Raw genomic sequence first — 16,642 nt, 5'->3', positions numbered from 1 at the left:
GTTCGTTATCTTCACCTATTTATTGATCATAGGTTTTTGCCTGGGAGAGAGCTTTGTCTGGGGGGGGGGGGGGGGGGGGGGGGGGGTCTAGACAGTCTTGACCATGTAGCCTCTTGAAGATTCAATTTTCTGATTTAGACACTTTAGAATTGTACATGACTCTGATTCTCTGACGCATACTATCGGACGATTAAAACGCAAGAGTGGAACATTTTTTATGTGTTATTTATTAAACGAATATATGTGGTCAGGCGCGTAGCCAGAAAGAAAATGAAGTGTACACAAGTATGACAAGGGGCGCCCGGTGGGACCAGGGGCAAAGCCTCAGGAAGCTCCTGGGTTTTACCAATGAAATAACCTATTTTCTGCATCGATTATTTTCTGAACTGTTTTATAATGCCAACTCGCCGTAATTGACATGATGTTGATTATTTGAAATTCAAAAAGGACTTTCAATTTGATTGAATGGACTTTACGATGTTGATCGGAACTATATAATGCAAATTTAATTTATGAGGCAAAAAATATTTTAACAGCATAAATCCTCTCCCTCTAGCATATGATGTGTACGCAGTTTTGTACTTGCGCATGGGCAGCTACGCACCTGGTGTGGTATACTTTTATGTTCATGTATATATCTTTTGATTTGAAACGTCAATCTTATTCTCTGTGAGGCTAAACGTGAAATGGAAGTCAAGAGGGGTGCGTCAAATATATTGTTAATTCAAATTATGGTCGTAAATATTGAGTAAGTCCACCATTAGCGTTGATAACTGACATTTGGGAAATGTTCTGCCCGTCTTCCAACAATGCCCTTTCAAGTTCCTGCTGATTCTGAGGCTGACTGCTGCGTACACGTCTGCCTACATAGGACATAGTGGGGGCACAATCAAGAACGTTGATACTGTTCGTTTGAGGGCATTTTTTAGTCAAACGTGTGTGGGCGCGCGCATTGTCCTGCTGAAAAATGAACGCACTACCGTGCCTATGTTGCTGCATCAATGGTACTAACACAGACTGCAGAATTTTGTCAACATAACGTCTGGCAGTTAAGGTTCCATTCAAAATGACCAATTTGTGTTGATCGCACTCCAAACCATGATATCTACGCCGAATCTGTCACGTTCAGGATACTGTATTAGGATAAATGGACCCGTCATGGCTTTCCAATCATTTGCCCCACAAGTGACGTTGTCGCACGTGCGCTTGTTGACGTGGTACTGTCACACGCGGTGGTCGACCAGGTCAGGGCAATGATTTATTGAGCCTGTCTGAGGATGCCGTCGCAACAGCCGGTTTACTGTACAGAGATGAACAGTAAGATGTCTTGCAACCTTCAGCTTACTAACGCCTACTTACAACGGCTTGATGTCACGTTTTATTGCTTGAACGCAACACAGTATAATATTTTTTCTCACATTATCACCAGTGTGAGATCGACTTTACCCATGTGAGACAGCCATGTGAGATTTTTCTGTCTCACACTGCTGCGACGTCATTTGATTGTGACGTCATATATTTTCTATGATTTACGTTACACGGTGAAGATTTACGTTACACGGTGAAGTAAAATTATTTTGCTTTGTTATCTTTAAATTTTAATGTGTATAGCTTTCTGTTGGACAACCTTGGTTTTTTTTAGTTTACACTTAAAGTGTAAACCATTTTCGGGTATGCTCTTTCTGTCTATCTAATTAATTTTTGCATCGAAGTTGAAATGAGGATTTTGATAATTTAGAATTTTCTCAAAGCTCCCAAATTTATGCACTAAACTGTAGGTAAAATGTGAGAAAAATAATCCTTCATTATTTACTCGTGTGGGATAGGGAAATTCCACCTCTGGAACAAGATTCGCTGTCTAGGACTCGGCAAAGCCTCGTCCTAGACTTCGAATCTTGTCCCCTCGGTGGAATTTCCCTATCCCACACTCGTACTAATGAAGGATTCTATTAATCTCTACTGTTGATTATGAATTTGCAATCACCAGAAGAATTGTTATATCACGACAAAACTCGTTTTTATGATGGCATATTTCTGCCATCACTTGTCGGATAATTATGCTGACTTGTCAGGTAATTACCAGGTATGTCGACTTGTGAGATGATTTTGCCCGTTTTCCATATAACAACCTAAAAAACTTGTCGAGTTAAAAAAGTCGTTTAATTGTTGAAATCGGCGACATATTGATATAGACATGTTGATGTTAAATAAACAAGACATGGCACGTCAACGTTTCCGTAGTCCACACCCAAGATGTGCCATTCAATTAACAAGTTGACATACTTATCTTTTTGTCGACTTGTCAGATGATTATGTCGACTTGTCAGATAATTAAGTTAACAAAATATCTGGCAAGTCGACATGATTATCTGACAAGTGATGACAGAAATATGTCACCACATGTTTTTTACCTTTTCACGCTGTTTTTTGGCTATATTTAGCTCTAAAACTTCATAGTTATTTCGGATTTCAAACATTTCGGTTGAGCATCACTGAAGAGACATTATTTGTCGAAATGCGCATCTGGTGCATCAAAATTGGTACCGTATAAGTTTTACATTATGCCCCCTGGGTCGAGGCCTCTGCTGGTGGACTGTTAGTCCCCGAGGGTCTCAACGGCCCAGTAGCTTAGTACTTCGTTACTAGCTGGAAAATACGAATGTATATTTAATTGCTGTTATAAAATTTAGAAATTCATTTCAAAATTAAGGATTATCTCCGTCGTCCATAGCTCTTATCCGTGGACGAATTTGGCTCCACTTTTTTGGCACGCTGTTTTTGGCTATATTTAGCTCTAAAACTTCATAGTTATTTCGGATTTCAAACATTTCGGTTGAGCATCACTGAAGAGACATTATTTGTCGAAATGCGCATCTGGTGCATCAAAATTGGTACCGTATAAGTTTTACATTAGTTTGAAACACCTTGTAATGCAACTCAGATCGTATGAAAAATGAACGCGGGTATGACAGGTACTGGATTTTAACAAAGAGCCCATGGGCCACATCGCTCACATGAGTCACCTTGGCCCTGCTGTAGTTCAGCTATTGTGATTTTTTTTGGCATGAAAAATTTTGACCCCATATTTTGGCCCCAATCTAGCCCCATATGGTAACAACATAACCATGACACACTGTCACAAGATAAAAATCGTAGTATGAAATATAAGGTCTTGCCATAAGGAATCTATATACAAATAAAAAGCCCTACCTTGAACAGTGCCTAGGTTAACTTTTTTCAAAAGTAGGTCAAAATCCAAAGTCAAGGTTACAAGGTCAAAAGATTCGGTACCAAAAGAAAGGTCTCGTCACAGGGAATGCATACTAGTATATGAAAGATGTTTCACTCATCATTCAAAAGTTATGAGCAAGGTTAAAGTTTCGGTTCAAATTTTAAAAAAAAGTTACGGCCAAGGTCACATGGTCAAACATCATGGCATCAAATTAAATTTCTTGCCATTTGGGAATCTGTATGCTAAATATGACAGCCGTACCTAAATTGGTTCAGGAGATATTGCCTGGGTTAGGTTTTTCTAAAAGTAGGCCAAACTCAAAGGTTAAAAAATGTTACCTAGAGAAAAGTGTTGGCACACGGAAAACAAACCTGAGAGCCCTATCACTCACAATTCAAAAGGTTCAAGTTCCAGACATACAGGACAAAACCCAATATGTCCCCTCCCCGACTTTAGTCACGGGGCATAACGAAGTGAATTAACACAACTCGGGAACATGATTCAGTGTGGTCCTGCTAGTGTTGAAAATAATTTGTTTTAATTTCCTGTATATTCCCATTTCAGACTGTGATCTTCTGTTATGGCCCCACCCTACTTCTGAGGCCCCTGAATTGAAGAAACTTGCATTTACACTACCTGGAGATGCTTGCATATCAAAATGACTAAACATGGCCTTGCTGTTCTTGAGAAGATTCCTATATATTCCCATATAAAACTTTGTTCCCCATTACTGGCCCCATCCTACCCCGGGGTTCGTGATTTGAACAAACTTCAATTTACACCACCTGGAAAAATTTGCATATTGATATGACTAATCACAGCAATCAGAACCATGCTGTTATTGAGATTTTTTTTTTTTAATTCCTGTATATTCCCATATAAAACTTTGATTCCCTATTGTGACCTCACCCTGCCCCCGAGGACCACAAATTGAACAAATAAATCTGCACTACCTGGGGACGCTTGCATATTAATATGAGTAATCATGGCCCCCTTTGTTCTTGAGAAGAAGATTTTGAATGATTATATATCCCCATGTAAAACATTGATCACCTATTGTTACCCCATCCTACTCCCGGGGGTCGTGATTTAAACAAACTTCAATCATTATCTGCACTACCTGGGGATGTCTGCATGTTAATACGGGTATTCATGGCCCTGCTAATATTTTCAAAGATTTTTTTCTATACATTCCCAGGTAAAACTCGTATCCATACTGTAGCCTAATCCTACCTCCCGCGGACCACAATTTCAACAAACCTGAATCTGCACTACCTGGGAATGCCTGCATATTATTGAGTAATCATGGCCCTGTTGTTATTGAGAGATTTTTTTAAGGATTTATCCAATATATCGCCATGTAAAACTTCGACCCCTATGGCGGCCCCACTCTACCCCGGGGGCCATGATTTGAACAAATTTGAATCTACACTATGTCAGGAAGCTTTCACGTAAGTTTCAATTTTTATAGCGCAGTGGTTCTTGGAAAGATTTTTAAATGATCCAACCCTATTTTATGCATTCCCTTAGGAGAGAGAGCATGGTCCTTCATTTGAAGAAACTTAAATCTCCTTTACCAAAGGATGATTTGTGACAAGTGTTTTTGAAAATGGCCCAGTGATTCTTGAGAAGATTTTCAAACAATGCCACAAAATATTTACTAATTCTTAATTATCTCCACTTCAAAAAGGGTATAGAACTTAACAAACTTGAATGCCCTTTACCCAAGCATGCGCTGTGGCAAGTTTCGTTGAAATTAGCCCTGTGGTACGAAGATGTTAAAAGTTTACGGACGGACAGACAGACTGACGCCGGACAAAATGTGATCAGAAAAGCTCATGTGAGCTCAAAACTAGTAGGATGAGCGTACAATAAATATTACCAAAAAATTTCTTTTGGGGAAAAAAAAAATGTTTTACGTGTGTAAAGTCCATCAGTATATCTTATGGATCAAGAATATATCAGTAAAACAAGGCCGCCAAAAGAAGCACGGGACGGCTGCCTATCTTAATGCCTGTGATCAGGGATGCCCAGCCTTGCTACATGATGTGATTACACATTGTCTTGTTAGATCTAGCTGTTAACTAGTATATCCAAGGTTGCTTGTCATCCTGTCAAGGCATTATGTGTAGAGCTTTCAAATCAGATAAATCAACAGCAGCTATCTTTACACAATACAGAAAGAGCTGTTTTGATTTTGACACAAACACCATTATAGACAGGTCGATGCGTTGTTTGTCTTTGAAACTACATGGTATAAATGCCCCTGTATCAGTTGAAACAAAAGTCGAATTTGATAACACTAAAAATCAAATCATTATTTACAGATAACGTAAGTAATATATAATGACTTAAAATGAACCCCTCAAATCAAAATGCCAAAAATCTGCTGAAATGTAGGTAACTCGAATTTGACCTGTAAAACTGCACGCTTGAGATCGCTCATTGATTGATCCGTAAGTCATGTAACCCTGCAAAATAATCTTAGCACAGTTAAAAAAACCTCTTGAAAACTATATGACAGAAGAATGGATTGAAAAACCATCGGTAAGGAACATCAGTAAATGTCTGGGCATTAAAATAAGTACAACAATTATTAAAACCATTTTCACAGACACACGGTGAGGGAATGAGAAAATATTGTAGGTCTGGAGTAGTGGTAATGGAATGAATTACAAAAATATATAGCAACATTTTATCATTTCTAAATTATTGTTCCATAAGTCTTCCATCCACTACTGCTTGTATTGTTGAAAGTCCAAATCTCTGAGGGCATCTGGAAGTTGCGACGTCACATCCTACTAGTTCCCCATTCACCAAATACTCTTTTCCGACTTTGTCTTGACACCATGTAATCAGTTCATCTGTTTTCGGAGTTTGTACTCCAATTATAAGTGCGATCCCCTTGACAACAACTAATCCTGCTTCCAAATCCTCAATCAGACAATCGAAATCCGGCACCAGACCGTCGTCTGTTTCTTTCATTGCGTGTTTGATGTCTGCTAACTGCTTATTGCTAGTGATAGTACTGAACAGATCGGCATTGTTGCTAAAGTCGCCTTTGAATCGTTCCATGTACCATTGATGTAACTCTTGTACATCTGTCAAATCAGCTCGGACACTTTCGGAAGTCGTCATTTCTCGTGCAATTTCTAAGCACTCTAGACTGCAAGCATTCAACAGCTCTGCTGTTTCTTTGCTTATTCCATGATAAAAGAGTGGTGCCTCTGTGACCGGTTTTCCATCCCATTTCCTCCACTCTTCGTAGATGATGACTGGACGAATGAACGTATTTGGCATAAGCGTTACCTCTAAAAAGTGTCGGGATGGACGGAATAGCGGCTTACTTCCGTGTATCATTTGAAGACACATAAGAGGCGGTCGTCTGCAAATCCCTTTCCCGCGAACTATTGAACCAACCAAAACCCGCATTGCACTAAGAGCCTCTACATGAGTTCCGAATTCTATAATTTTAGATTCCCATGATGGTGCCTCAAAAGACAAAAAAGTACAAAATACTGCTTTGCTGCCTAAGACGTTGTTACACAAGTATTCAAATCCGGGTTTCCCAGGTAGTCCTACAATGACGCTATTCTTGCCCACATATGGTTCTATTGCTTTCAGGTATTGTTCATGGTCCAACGCTGACATTGCAAAAATAATGAGATCGCAAGCATTAATGGCTTCCTTTGGATTACTAGTCACAAATCTTGGTTTAGCTTTTACTTCCCTTTTAGTTCCATCGTTTTCGTTAATGGTTAACATCATATTTTTCTTGTCGATGACATCTCCCCAATTTGTGGCCTCGTCTTCGTCCAAGTCTAGAACGCGTGTTTCTGCCTCTGGATTTGAGGCTGAAAAGGCAGCAACAACGTGGGCGTTTTCCCCACCTCCACAAACACAGATCTTTAAAGGTCCGGAGGCCATGTTCTATTCTGAGAAAGAAAAACACACGATGCATTTTACACTAATTTTGTGATAAAAAATACTATATGTGGTAAGTAAATGTACAGTCATGATGTGTAGTGCTGTAAGTAGACACGTAGCATCGTTTTTCAAAATGGGAGGGGACAGCCGAAGGAGAAGTAGACTCAGATAAAATAACACCATGTCTAAAGTATGTTTTGACCAAACTTCTTAAATCCTAAACCGTGAGAGGTGAGGGGGAGACAAGTGTCCATCCATCACTACGTAGATTCAATTCATCAGTTCAAGTTTACATGCTATCATTCATAAGGAGCTCCTATTTAACATAAACTCAAATAATTGAAAATGATTTGAAGATACCATTAATTTATTTGATGCTCGCAACAATTCAATCTCTTCAATAAGCAATGATATCTTCAATTCTGAATTATTGCGAGCATTGATTGAAATGGTGATAGCATTAATCATTCTTCTGAATTGATGAGCGTTATGACTAAATTGTCAGTTATTTGAGAAAATTACAGGTTGTTGGACTAAGTCCGTTTTGAGAAAATATTGCAAAGAGAGTACATGATTTGTTCAGTGAACTCCTCCCACAGTTTTCAAGTGTGAATCTTGTTTTACAGAGTGTTTATGTAGGTTTTGAAGATGATGATGAAAGATGAAGATAACGAACAAGGATCAGTCTCATAACTCCTATAAACAATACAAAATAGAGAGTTGGGCAAACACGGACCCCTGGATATACATGTACCAGAGAGGGATGAGTTGCTAGGAGGAGTAAGCATCCCCTGTCGACCGGTCACACCCGCCGTAAGACCCGTATCTTGATCAGGTAAATATCAATGTTGATGCGCGCTTCAGTTCAATTGAAAAAAGTAATAAATCACATTAACGAGCGCATCTCTTCAATTGAATTGTTATCATTAATTCATTTGATGCGCTTAATATTTCTTTTAGAGAGAGAGAGAGAGAGAGAGAGAGAGAGAGAGAGAGAGAGCAACTACATTGCATAATTAGAGATATCTTCGATTCAACATTAATTATATCTTTAATTGAAACAATTGTTGCTCTCTTTAAAAGAATCAATGTGTGCATTAATTTCTCATACAAAGGCGTTGTAACTAATTAAAAAATGTCTTCATTTGAATGAAAGATATTACCAAATCATACCGATCTCCACATTAAAATTTTGCGAGCAATAATTCCATCACATTGATGCGAGCATCACTTGAATGGAAGAGAACAATAATTGAATTGATGCGCGCATCAAATCAATGATTGCTCTCATAAATTGGTGAGACCATTAATTCAATTATTGTGCGCAATAATTGAATTGGTGATATCTTCAAACGATTAAAGATATCTTCTAATAGGCCTATTTGAGTTCCTTTGGCGCTCCACACATTCAGTACTACTATCCACAAAATGCGGCGGGGATAGCTGATACATCTTACTTTGCATGTCAAAATAACTAACTTTTAACTTTGCATGTAAAAAAAAACAAAACAACGGAAAATGAACGCTGTCAAAAAAAAGGGGTGGGTGGATGGTGGTCTCCCCTAGTTCTACATGCCTGGTACGTGTACCTATTTCATTAACATAATGAATAATCCATTATTGCAAACCGCGCCACTTAAAGATAACAGTTTTTGTTTATATCATAAAAACAGTGTTTTTTTACTAATCGCACCAGAACATGAAATGCACCCACACATTAAAGCTGATTTTTTTCCTAACCCTTTGGATTTCTTCTTATTTCATATATACACAGGTTAAGAGACACCCACAGATAAATGTATTTTCTTTCTTATGCCACACGCTGTGTATGGTGTAACAGGTATATTTTGACCACTTTCTAGTATCGGTAATTTTCTCTCCGCAGTGGAAATGTGTATACAAATATTTCATGCGGCATCAGCAGATGCCAGTAATAAACCGCAGCTCGCTGTTCTTACTTTCCAATTTCATTACAAGTCACCTACACTGACGTCAAATATAATTCTCAAAGCACTGCTCTGTAGTAGGTAGCGACAGAATGAGTCTTGATTACTGTAATGTGCCGTTAAGAAAACTAGAGCCGGATTGTCTGCCAGTTGTGACGAGATTCTCCCTTCAATGCCATCTCTAATTTAGAAAAGTATAACATTCTCAGTTGTTAAGTTTGAAGATGTTTCCCCTCTTCAATATTTAGGAAGAACTGTTATATTTGAGTGGCATTACTCCATCAAGAGGCCAGTGGTCCTTAATGGTCACCTGGGTATCACACAACAAAATATTCATTAGAAATGTTGCATGTTGATGGTACAAGAGTGAATATTTCAAACTCTTTGAACTGGATGTTGTCAGGTTTTTGTTCATTACTTCTGAAGTCATTGTTTGGGCAAAAAATTTATAACTTTCTTGCTTTGACCCTGGTTCAAGGTATTTACGACCTTGGTTCAAGGTCATAAACTACTGTCTTTCTTAAGCAATGCCAGACATGGGTTACCAATGTCCCCTTTTTTAACAGTGAGCTTGACTCTTGACGAAATTACCTTGCTTCACTATCTAGTCATCAAAATCCTTCCAGCCAACTATACCGTTAAGTTTAGATTCCATCAGAGTTTCACCCATAGATTTTTTAAAATGTTTATACCAGTTACCTTGGCTTTAAGAAAGAGACACCGCTACAGGATCAGGAAATGGATGCCTGACTATGAGCAACTCTATGCCAAGTGTCAGCTTGTAATGTGTATCCATTACAGCGTTGGAGAATAACATCTTTAACTTTCTTTTAATCCTGACATTGACCCTGGCCAGCGCCTATTATCTGGTCATAAACAACCTTATGCCAAATATGAGCTTATGCTGTCTCTCAGTTAACCAAAGTTGTGAATAAAACAAATATTTTAAGATATATCCTAGCCCTTAGTCAAATGACCTTGGTTCAAGGTCATAAACCATTATCCAGTCAAAAGCAACCTTTGTGACAAGTACGTCTTTGCAATGTTTTTCTTCTTCTTTCTATTACAAATGGCTTATAGACACAAGTGGAGTGGAAGGATAGGAGACGTGCAGTGGACATGAAGATATCTATGTTTGTCTGCTTAATGTTCAGGAGTAAAGAAGACAATTTCAGGATATTCAAATATTAAATGTTTTTTTCAGCATGCCCACCCTACTCAGACTCTGACTCAGGGGTCACAATTTTGACATTTGTGATTCTTCTGAGAAGAGGCTGGAGGTGACGCCGGGCGGACAAGGATGTAGCAATAGGTCATCTGAGTGACCCGGGTAACTTAACATATAAAGAATAAAAGAATTTAAACGTATATAAATAAACATCTGATAATCATAATTTTTCATATTCTCCTTTGATCAAAAGATCTCCATTATATTGGTCGCTTACCTTTGCTGATAAAAGTCCAACAAGACTGGCACGTGTAACACTGTTGCAACAATACTGCGCGCGCACGTATGCAGAAATCGGATCCCAACTGTGGATAGCGATTCAGTGCGCGTGCCGTGATTTCATTTGTTTTCACTTTTCCCAGACTCATCATCTGGCTACTTAGAATGCCTTGCTATATATACAGCTGTATATCAAGAATCTGTCAATAATAATCAAATGCAGTGCTGCTCCAGAGCATTTGTACAGAAGTTCTTCATTTCTCACCTACACTCACTTTCAGGATTTTGATCATGAAAATTGCCATCTTTTTCAACTCCCTGTTCTTATAGATGTTGCAGGGATACTTGTATATTCCATTTCCTAATTGCTGTTCTTCAGAGATTCTCAAAACTGGTTTTCTTGGGTTTTTTGGAGAACTATTATTTTCTACCGTTAGAAAATCTTACACATATATATGCTTTTGTGAAGTATTACTACCTAGAATGTATACATCTGTAAATCATTGGAAATGAAATTCGTTAAAGGTGTCATGAATATATCGTTTTCTAGTTGATTTAATAACTACATGACAAATTCCACTCCTCTATCAGAGTATATCAGAGAACGGAATGATAGCTTACATGCATCACTTCTCGGATTACCGTTTGCAATGTATTCTGCATTTACTTACCAATTACAAATACTTTGGTTTCTCAAAATTGATTTGTGGTTATTTTATATCAAGGTGAAATAAATTAAATAAAGTACATGTTGGTTACAAATACATGTACACGATTGTGAAAAGTTAGTACATATTTTTGAACGAAGTTTTATCACCCACAAGCAACTTTTATTATCCCAGAAACAATCAAAATATTATATCTGTATGAACAGAAATTATATGAATATAATGGGATATTTTTGATATTATGTGCATGTTTTGAGATCAGCGAGCGCTTTTTTCGACAAAACATTTCGGGAAAAGTAAATCTCTCTAAGGGTACCGACGCCTCGCGGTCTTTTCAGGTTACCTGCAGTGCAGACTTGGGGACTCGGTCGACAGTCGCAGTACAAAACTGGAATTTGTATTTTTGTGGTTTTGACGGGTATGGGGGAGCATACGTTTACATCACTTTTACTGCCCTTTAGCATTGATTTTGTGATAAGATAACATTGATTGACATACTTCTCGCCCTCCCGCTCATCTATTTTAAGTGACATACACAATACCTGAGTGTTTATATACAAAAAACTGTCAGCGTGTTTTAATTTGTTGTCTGAAAGGATAATAGAAAACATGGACGATTTCAAAAGCACCTCCACCAAATTACCACCAATCTCGGAAATTTTCAACCCGTGGGTAATGGATTGTTCGTACTCACCCTATATGGTAAGCACCACCCAGGGGACGCTGAGGGACGAACGCATACGTCGCCCAATGAACGCCTTCATGATCTGGGCCAAAACGGAGAGGAAAAAGTTGGCAGTGGAAAATCCGGAGGTACACAATGCTGATCTCAGCAAGATGCTAGGTAAGTCGACTGACATAAAAGAATAAAATATTTTTATAGAAAAAAGTACGTACATCTACCTATAATGAAGAGAACAAGTACATGTTGTGCATAACCATAATGGATTTATAAATCGTTTCCTACCCGTACAGTTATAAAACACTTAGGAACAATTTAATTTATAGCTTAATATCAAAACACTTTGCCGTTGTGCATTTTTCTGATAACCCCCTCCCCCACAAAATTTATAGAACCAACCTTAAATCGCAACTTCTACATTGCAGTAAGGATAAGTTTGCATTGCTTGACCCATATGCGTGCAATATGCAATAAACAATAATTTTCATATTCTCTTGTAGATACCAGGGACTGGTTCACGAATTTTTATGAAAATATTTTTTTCATTTTTGATGTTAAACATTGAAAATATAACTCATTTAATGTTGACAGCCAAATTTTTGACCTTCTGAATGCAAGTATGAAAGCAATATTTTAGCCTTAAATCTGTGTTATATAAACAAAGACTCGAGTCTTTTTATGTAAACAAACAAACAAATGAAATATTGAATTTGTAATATAAAGCATCTTAATTTTGCATAGTCATAAATTTTAATTTTTAGATGACACATCTTACCCCCAAAATGCTTGAAATGTGAAAGATATAATAAACTTAGATCGATATCCAGTTCTTTTGAAAATTTCGTAAACAATAACATACCGCAATCTTTGTTTACAAAACAAATAATAAACTCTCTGAAATGAGCTTCTGTGATAATGTATAACCTTAATTTTCATTTGAAATCTTTCAAACACATTAGGCAGTAGATTTTGATCATTAAAAGCGAAAAACAAAATTTTGGGTAAAATCGTGAATCAGTCCCTTTAAGATTTCGTGCACGTTTAATTAGTACCGATGTGTATATTATTTTTAGGACAGAAATGGCGAACGCTTAGTCCTCCAGAGAAGAAACACTACAGCGAGGAAGCAGATAAGTTACGGGATCTTCACATGAAAAAGTATCCAAACTACAAGTATCGCCCGCGGCGGAAAAAATCTAGGTTCAGAGTTCCAGTGGACGAGAAGTTTTTGTCCAGAATAAGTGAGCCTGTTGAAGGTGTACCCAAATTAATCGACTTAACGCCTCCCGGAAGTCCCCAAACAACACGCACCGACATTTCCTCTTTGGTCCCTTATGCAAATTGTGCTGCGAGTCAAGTGGGATCGGGTTATGATCAGATGATGGCACAAACACATATGGCGTATCATGGATTCCCGGACACACCGCCCCCTCATAGCAACTTTACTGGCTTCACTTTTCCTGCAGGGTGCCGGGAGACCCAAGCAGAAGTTCTTGAGTACGCAGACAAACAACCTTTGACCTATTGGACAGAATTTGAAATTCGGCCACCTACATTTCAGGGTTCCAACTCCCAGTCCCAACCATCTCCACTGCAGGCTGATGTTCTATCATCCCAGGAACTAAACGCCCAGTCCCAACCGTCTCCACTGCAGGCTTATGTTCTATCATCCCAGGAACTAAACGCCCAGTCCCAACCGTCTCCACTGCAGGCTTATGTTCTATCATCCCAGGAACTAAACGCCCAGTCCCAACCGTCTCCACTGCAGGCTTATGTTCTATCATCCCAGGAACTAAACGCCCAGTCCCAACCGTCTCCACTGGAGGCTTATGTTCTATCATCCCAGGAATTAAAGGACGTTATTGAGATTGATAGTACAGAATTTGACCAATATTTAACGACAGATGAAAACCAATCCAAAAATACAAAAGTCGAAAGTAGCTCTTCACCATAGACTAATGGTATGTGATCTGTGCAGATATTTGTATCTTCATGACAAATTTGTATCATCTCTATACAATGATAACAATTACATTTTGTACACTTTAATCGTTAATTTTAGACTTTCGGTTTAGTTTGAAGCGAGAAACAGCATTCATGAGTTACTTACAGTGTTTATAATTTTTAAGTCGAGTGTAAAATGGTTTAGTTAATCACACCAGAAAGTTACCCCTTTTCCTCTCTTTCCAAAACTGACTTCCTGGAATTTTGCATGATTATAAATACATATGTAGCATGATTTATAAATAGTAAGTGGCGATACACAATATATATCAATGTCAATTAACATAGCAGCAGGACATTTTAATCAAACATGTATCGTGTGACTTCTGATAACCTATGCACAGTGTTAACTTGTCACATGACCATGTGCAGTGAAAGTGCGAAGACTTAATCAGTTGGCTTGTGTCCGTGTCGTCCGATGTCAACAAATTCGTAGACTGTTGTCAATCTGATAAGTTAACACTAGGTCATGTCTCCTGATACTTAAGTCGTTGCTAACAGTGGGTTGACACTCTGTATTTATGATTTCTCTGCCTATGTGTACCATGCGACTTCTTCGTCTGGACTGTTTGATTACTGTAGAATGGCATACCATGGGAGCGAGTTTGGGGAGGACAAAACATCTCCCTCCTCACATCAATTTTTTCGCTCTTTCTTTTCTCCTTCTTTTCTTCCTCTCTTCCTTCTCGACCTCCTCCTCTATCTCATCCTTCCTCCTCATTTTTACATTGTCTGCCCCCTCCCCCACATCGCTACCCACCCGAAGTGGGACGAGAATATATAAGCAGTCTTAGAGGATTTAAAGCTACTCACTCCGGAGACAGGTCCTTAATCTGTTTTAATAATACTTGTATTATTAGCATATACTGCCGGGTGTAGTTATACGTTTACTTGTTACGATCGTTCTAAAAAAAAAGTTGAAAATCGCTTTCAGTGTGAAATGTATGAACTTTGCCTCAGCAGCGATTGCCAACGAGCCTTAGTTTAGCTTTTAACCATACTCTAGCAGTCGACCCTGTAGAAACGACCAACTAGATTGGTAGCTTGTTCATAGTGAAAAGAGAAACACTGTTAATCGTTGCCATTGGTTAACTCAACCAAAAAGAAAAACCCGGACGGATAGTATCAGTTCAAATAGTCAACATAATAATCTGACTAGTCAACATAATCATCTGCCAAGTCGACAATATTGTCATCTCGTCAGATCACATTTTGAGCGTGAAAGCAAATTTACGGTTACCCTTTTAACTTGTTTTTAATTGACAATGGACAAAATCATCTGACAATTTGACATGATCAGCTGATAAGTTGGCATAATTATCTGAAAAGTTATGGCAGAAATATGCCATTATAATTTGTTTAATAAAAAATATAACAGTCTGAATGTTTCGTTTTATAGAGAGCTGCATGTGACAGGGGCCCTTAACAAAACGAACAAACATCGCGACCCCCAATGATAATTGATGTGAACTCTTTTGAGATTTGAAATCAGAATTTAGAGTTGATTTGAATGTATGAAGCGATAAACCTGAGCGTACAAGAATAATAAAAAAAAAAACCAACCAAAATGCTGGCCCTCAAAACAGCTTGTCTCATTTTAGTGAATACTCACCCTCAAAGTACCTACATAGACTATACATGTATTATTATTTTTTTGTGTACATGTATTTATGAAATTGATGTGATAAGACATAAGTCTTAAGCAATAAAGAAAGAATATATATTTTATTTCTTTGATAAAATCATATGGACACGTCTTTCCACTAATAAGCATAATGTGTTTGTAACATACACGTCGTATTTTTTGTCATGTTTGAATTGCAGTTTGTGAATGAAAAACCGTATACATGTTGTAACTACAGAGCTTGCCCACTCTAGTGTAGAATTATCAATTATCATTACACTTGTAAATATCAATGGATTTGAAATTGTTTTACTTATATGGTGTAAAATAATTGATCATAACATACTATTAAACTGGTGACCCCTTTGATATGAATTTTTTGTTTTATCTTTTACATTAAAATACAAACTGCAGGTATGTAGACAAAGTGGCGGATCCAGAATGGGGAGGGTTCTGGGTGTTGCCCACCCCCCCCCCTTTTATAAAGGATAAAAATAGCGCATTGGGAGGGTGGACCCCCCCCCCTCTTGAAAACCAAAATTAATGGTAGAACCCCCCTTTCAAAAATTCCTGGATCCGCCCCTGAGACAGATATTGATTTTGAATCTTTTTAAACCACTTTTTAAGGCTACAAGTACGATCATCGGCTGTTATACATGACAAAGTTTGGATTAATTAACGTCCAAATATTTAAGTAATTTCACAATCAAAATTCGAATATGAATCATTCGTATAGTATTGATACATGTTAGCGTTTCTGTGTGGATAGAATTGAAAGAGAGGTTGTCCAGTTGTGAGGTATTCCTCATTTTATTCCCAACGAAGTGCATAAAATATGTACAACCAAATTCAGAAAATAAAATACTTCCAAAAGTTATGAATTTTTATTTCAATAACATAAGGAGGAAATGTCCTCATAGAGAGTGAGCTTTGTCTGACTGCATAGAGGATCTGAGGATGAGGGGACAAGCAGAGCAGCGGATTTACAAGGCTAATTTAATTAGATTGAGGGCACAGATTGTCTTACAGACGGCGACTTTTCTTGGATAGGCGTCTTAATAGCGAGTATTCTGTTTACAGTATTTATTGCATTTCAACCTTTTCAGTAGGTG

General features: G+C 37.9%; 2 protein-coding genes across 2 annotated transcripts; one reads left to right on the top strand and one right to left on the bottom strand.

Moving 5' to 3' along the window:
* Window positions 1–5,913: 5,913 nt before the first annotated feature.
* Window positions 5,914–10,709, bottom strand: LOC125671462 (octopine dehydrogenase-like). Its single transcript, XM_048907214.2, has 2 exons — window positions 10,551–10,709; window positions 5,914–7,167 (listed from the first exon to the last, which is right to left on the bottom strand). Exon 2 carries the CDS (start codon window positions 7,157–7,159, stop codon window positions 5,942–5,944), a length of 1,218 nt encoding a protein of 405 aa, XP_048763171.2. The 5' UTR covers window positions 7,160–7,167; window positions 10,551–10,709; the 3' UTR covers window positions 5,914–5,941.
* A 1,098-nt stretch (window positions 10,710–11,807) lies between these two features.
* On the top strand, window positions 11,808–15,901 carry LOC125672209 (transcription factor Sox-14-like). Its single transcript, XM_048908362.2, has 2 exons — window positions 11,808–12,064; window positions 12,976–15,901. The coding sequence occupies exons 1-2, from the start codon at window positions 11,830–11,832 to the stop codon at window positions 13,854–13,856; spliced, it is 1,116 nt and encodes a 371-aa protein (XP_048764319.2). The 5' UTR covers window positions 11,808–11,829; the 3' UTR covers window positions 13,857–15,901.
* Window positions 15,902–16,642: the final 741 nt, after the last annotated feature.

Source organism: Ostrea edulis, chromosome 4 (genome assembly GCF_947568905.1).
Source record: "Ostrea edulis chromosome 4, xbOstEdul1.1, whole genome shotgun sequence".
Taxonomy (NCBI): domain Eukaryota; kingdom Metazoa; phylum Mollusca; class Bivalvia; order Ostreida; family Ostreidae; genus Ostrea; species Ostrea edulis.
This window is presented reverse-complemented; position numbering and strand designations above follow the sequence as displayed.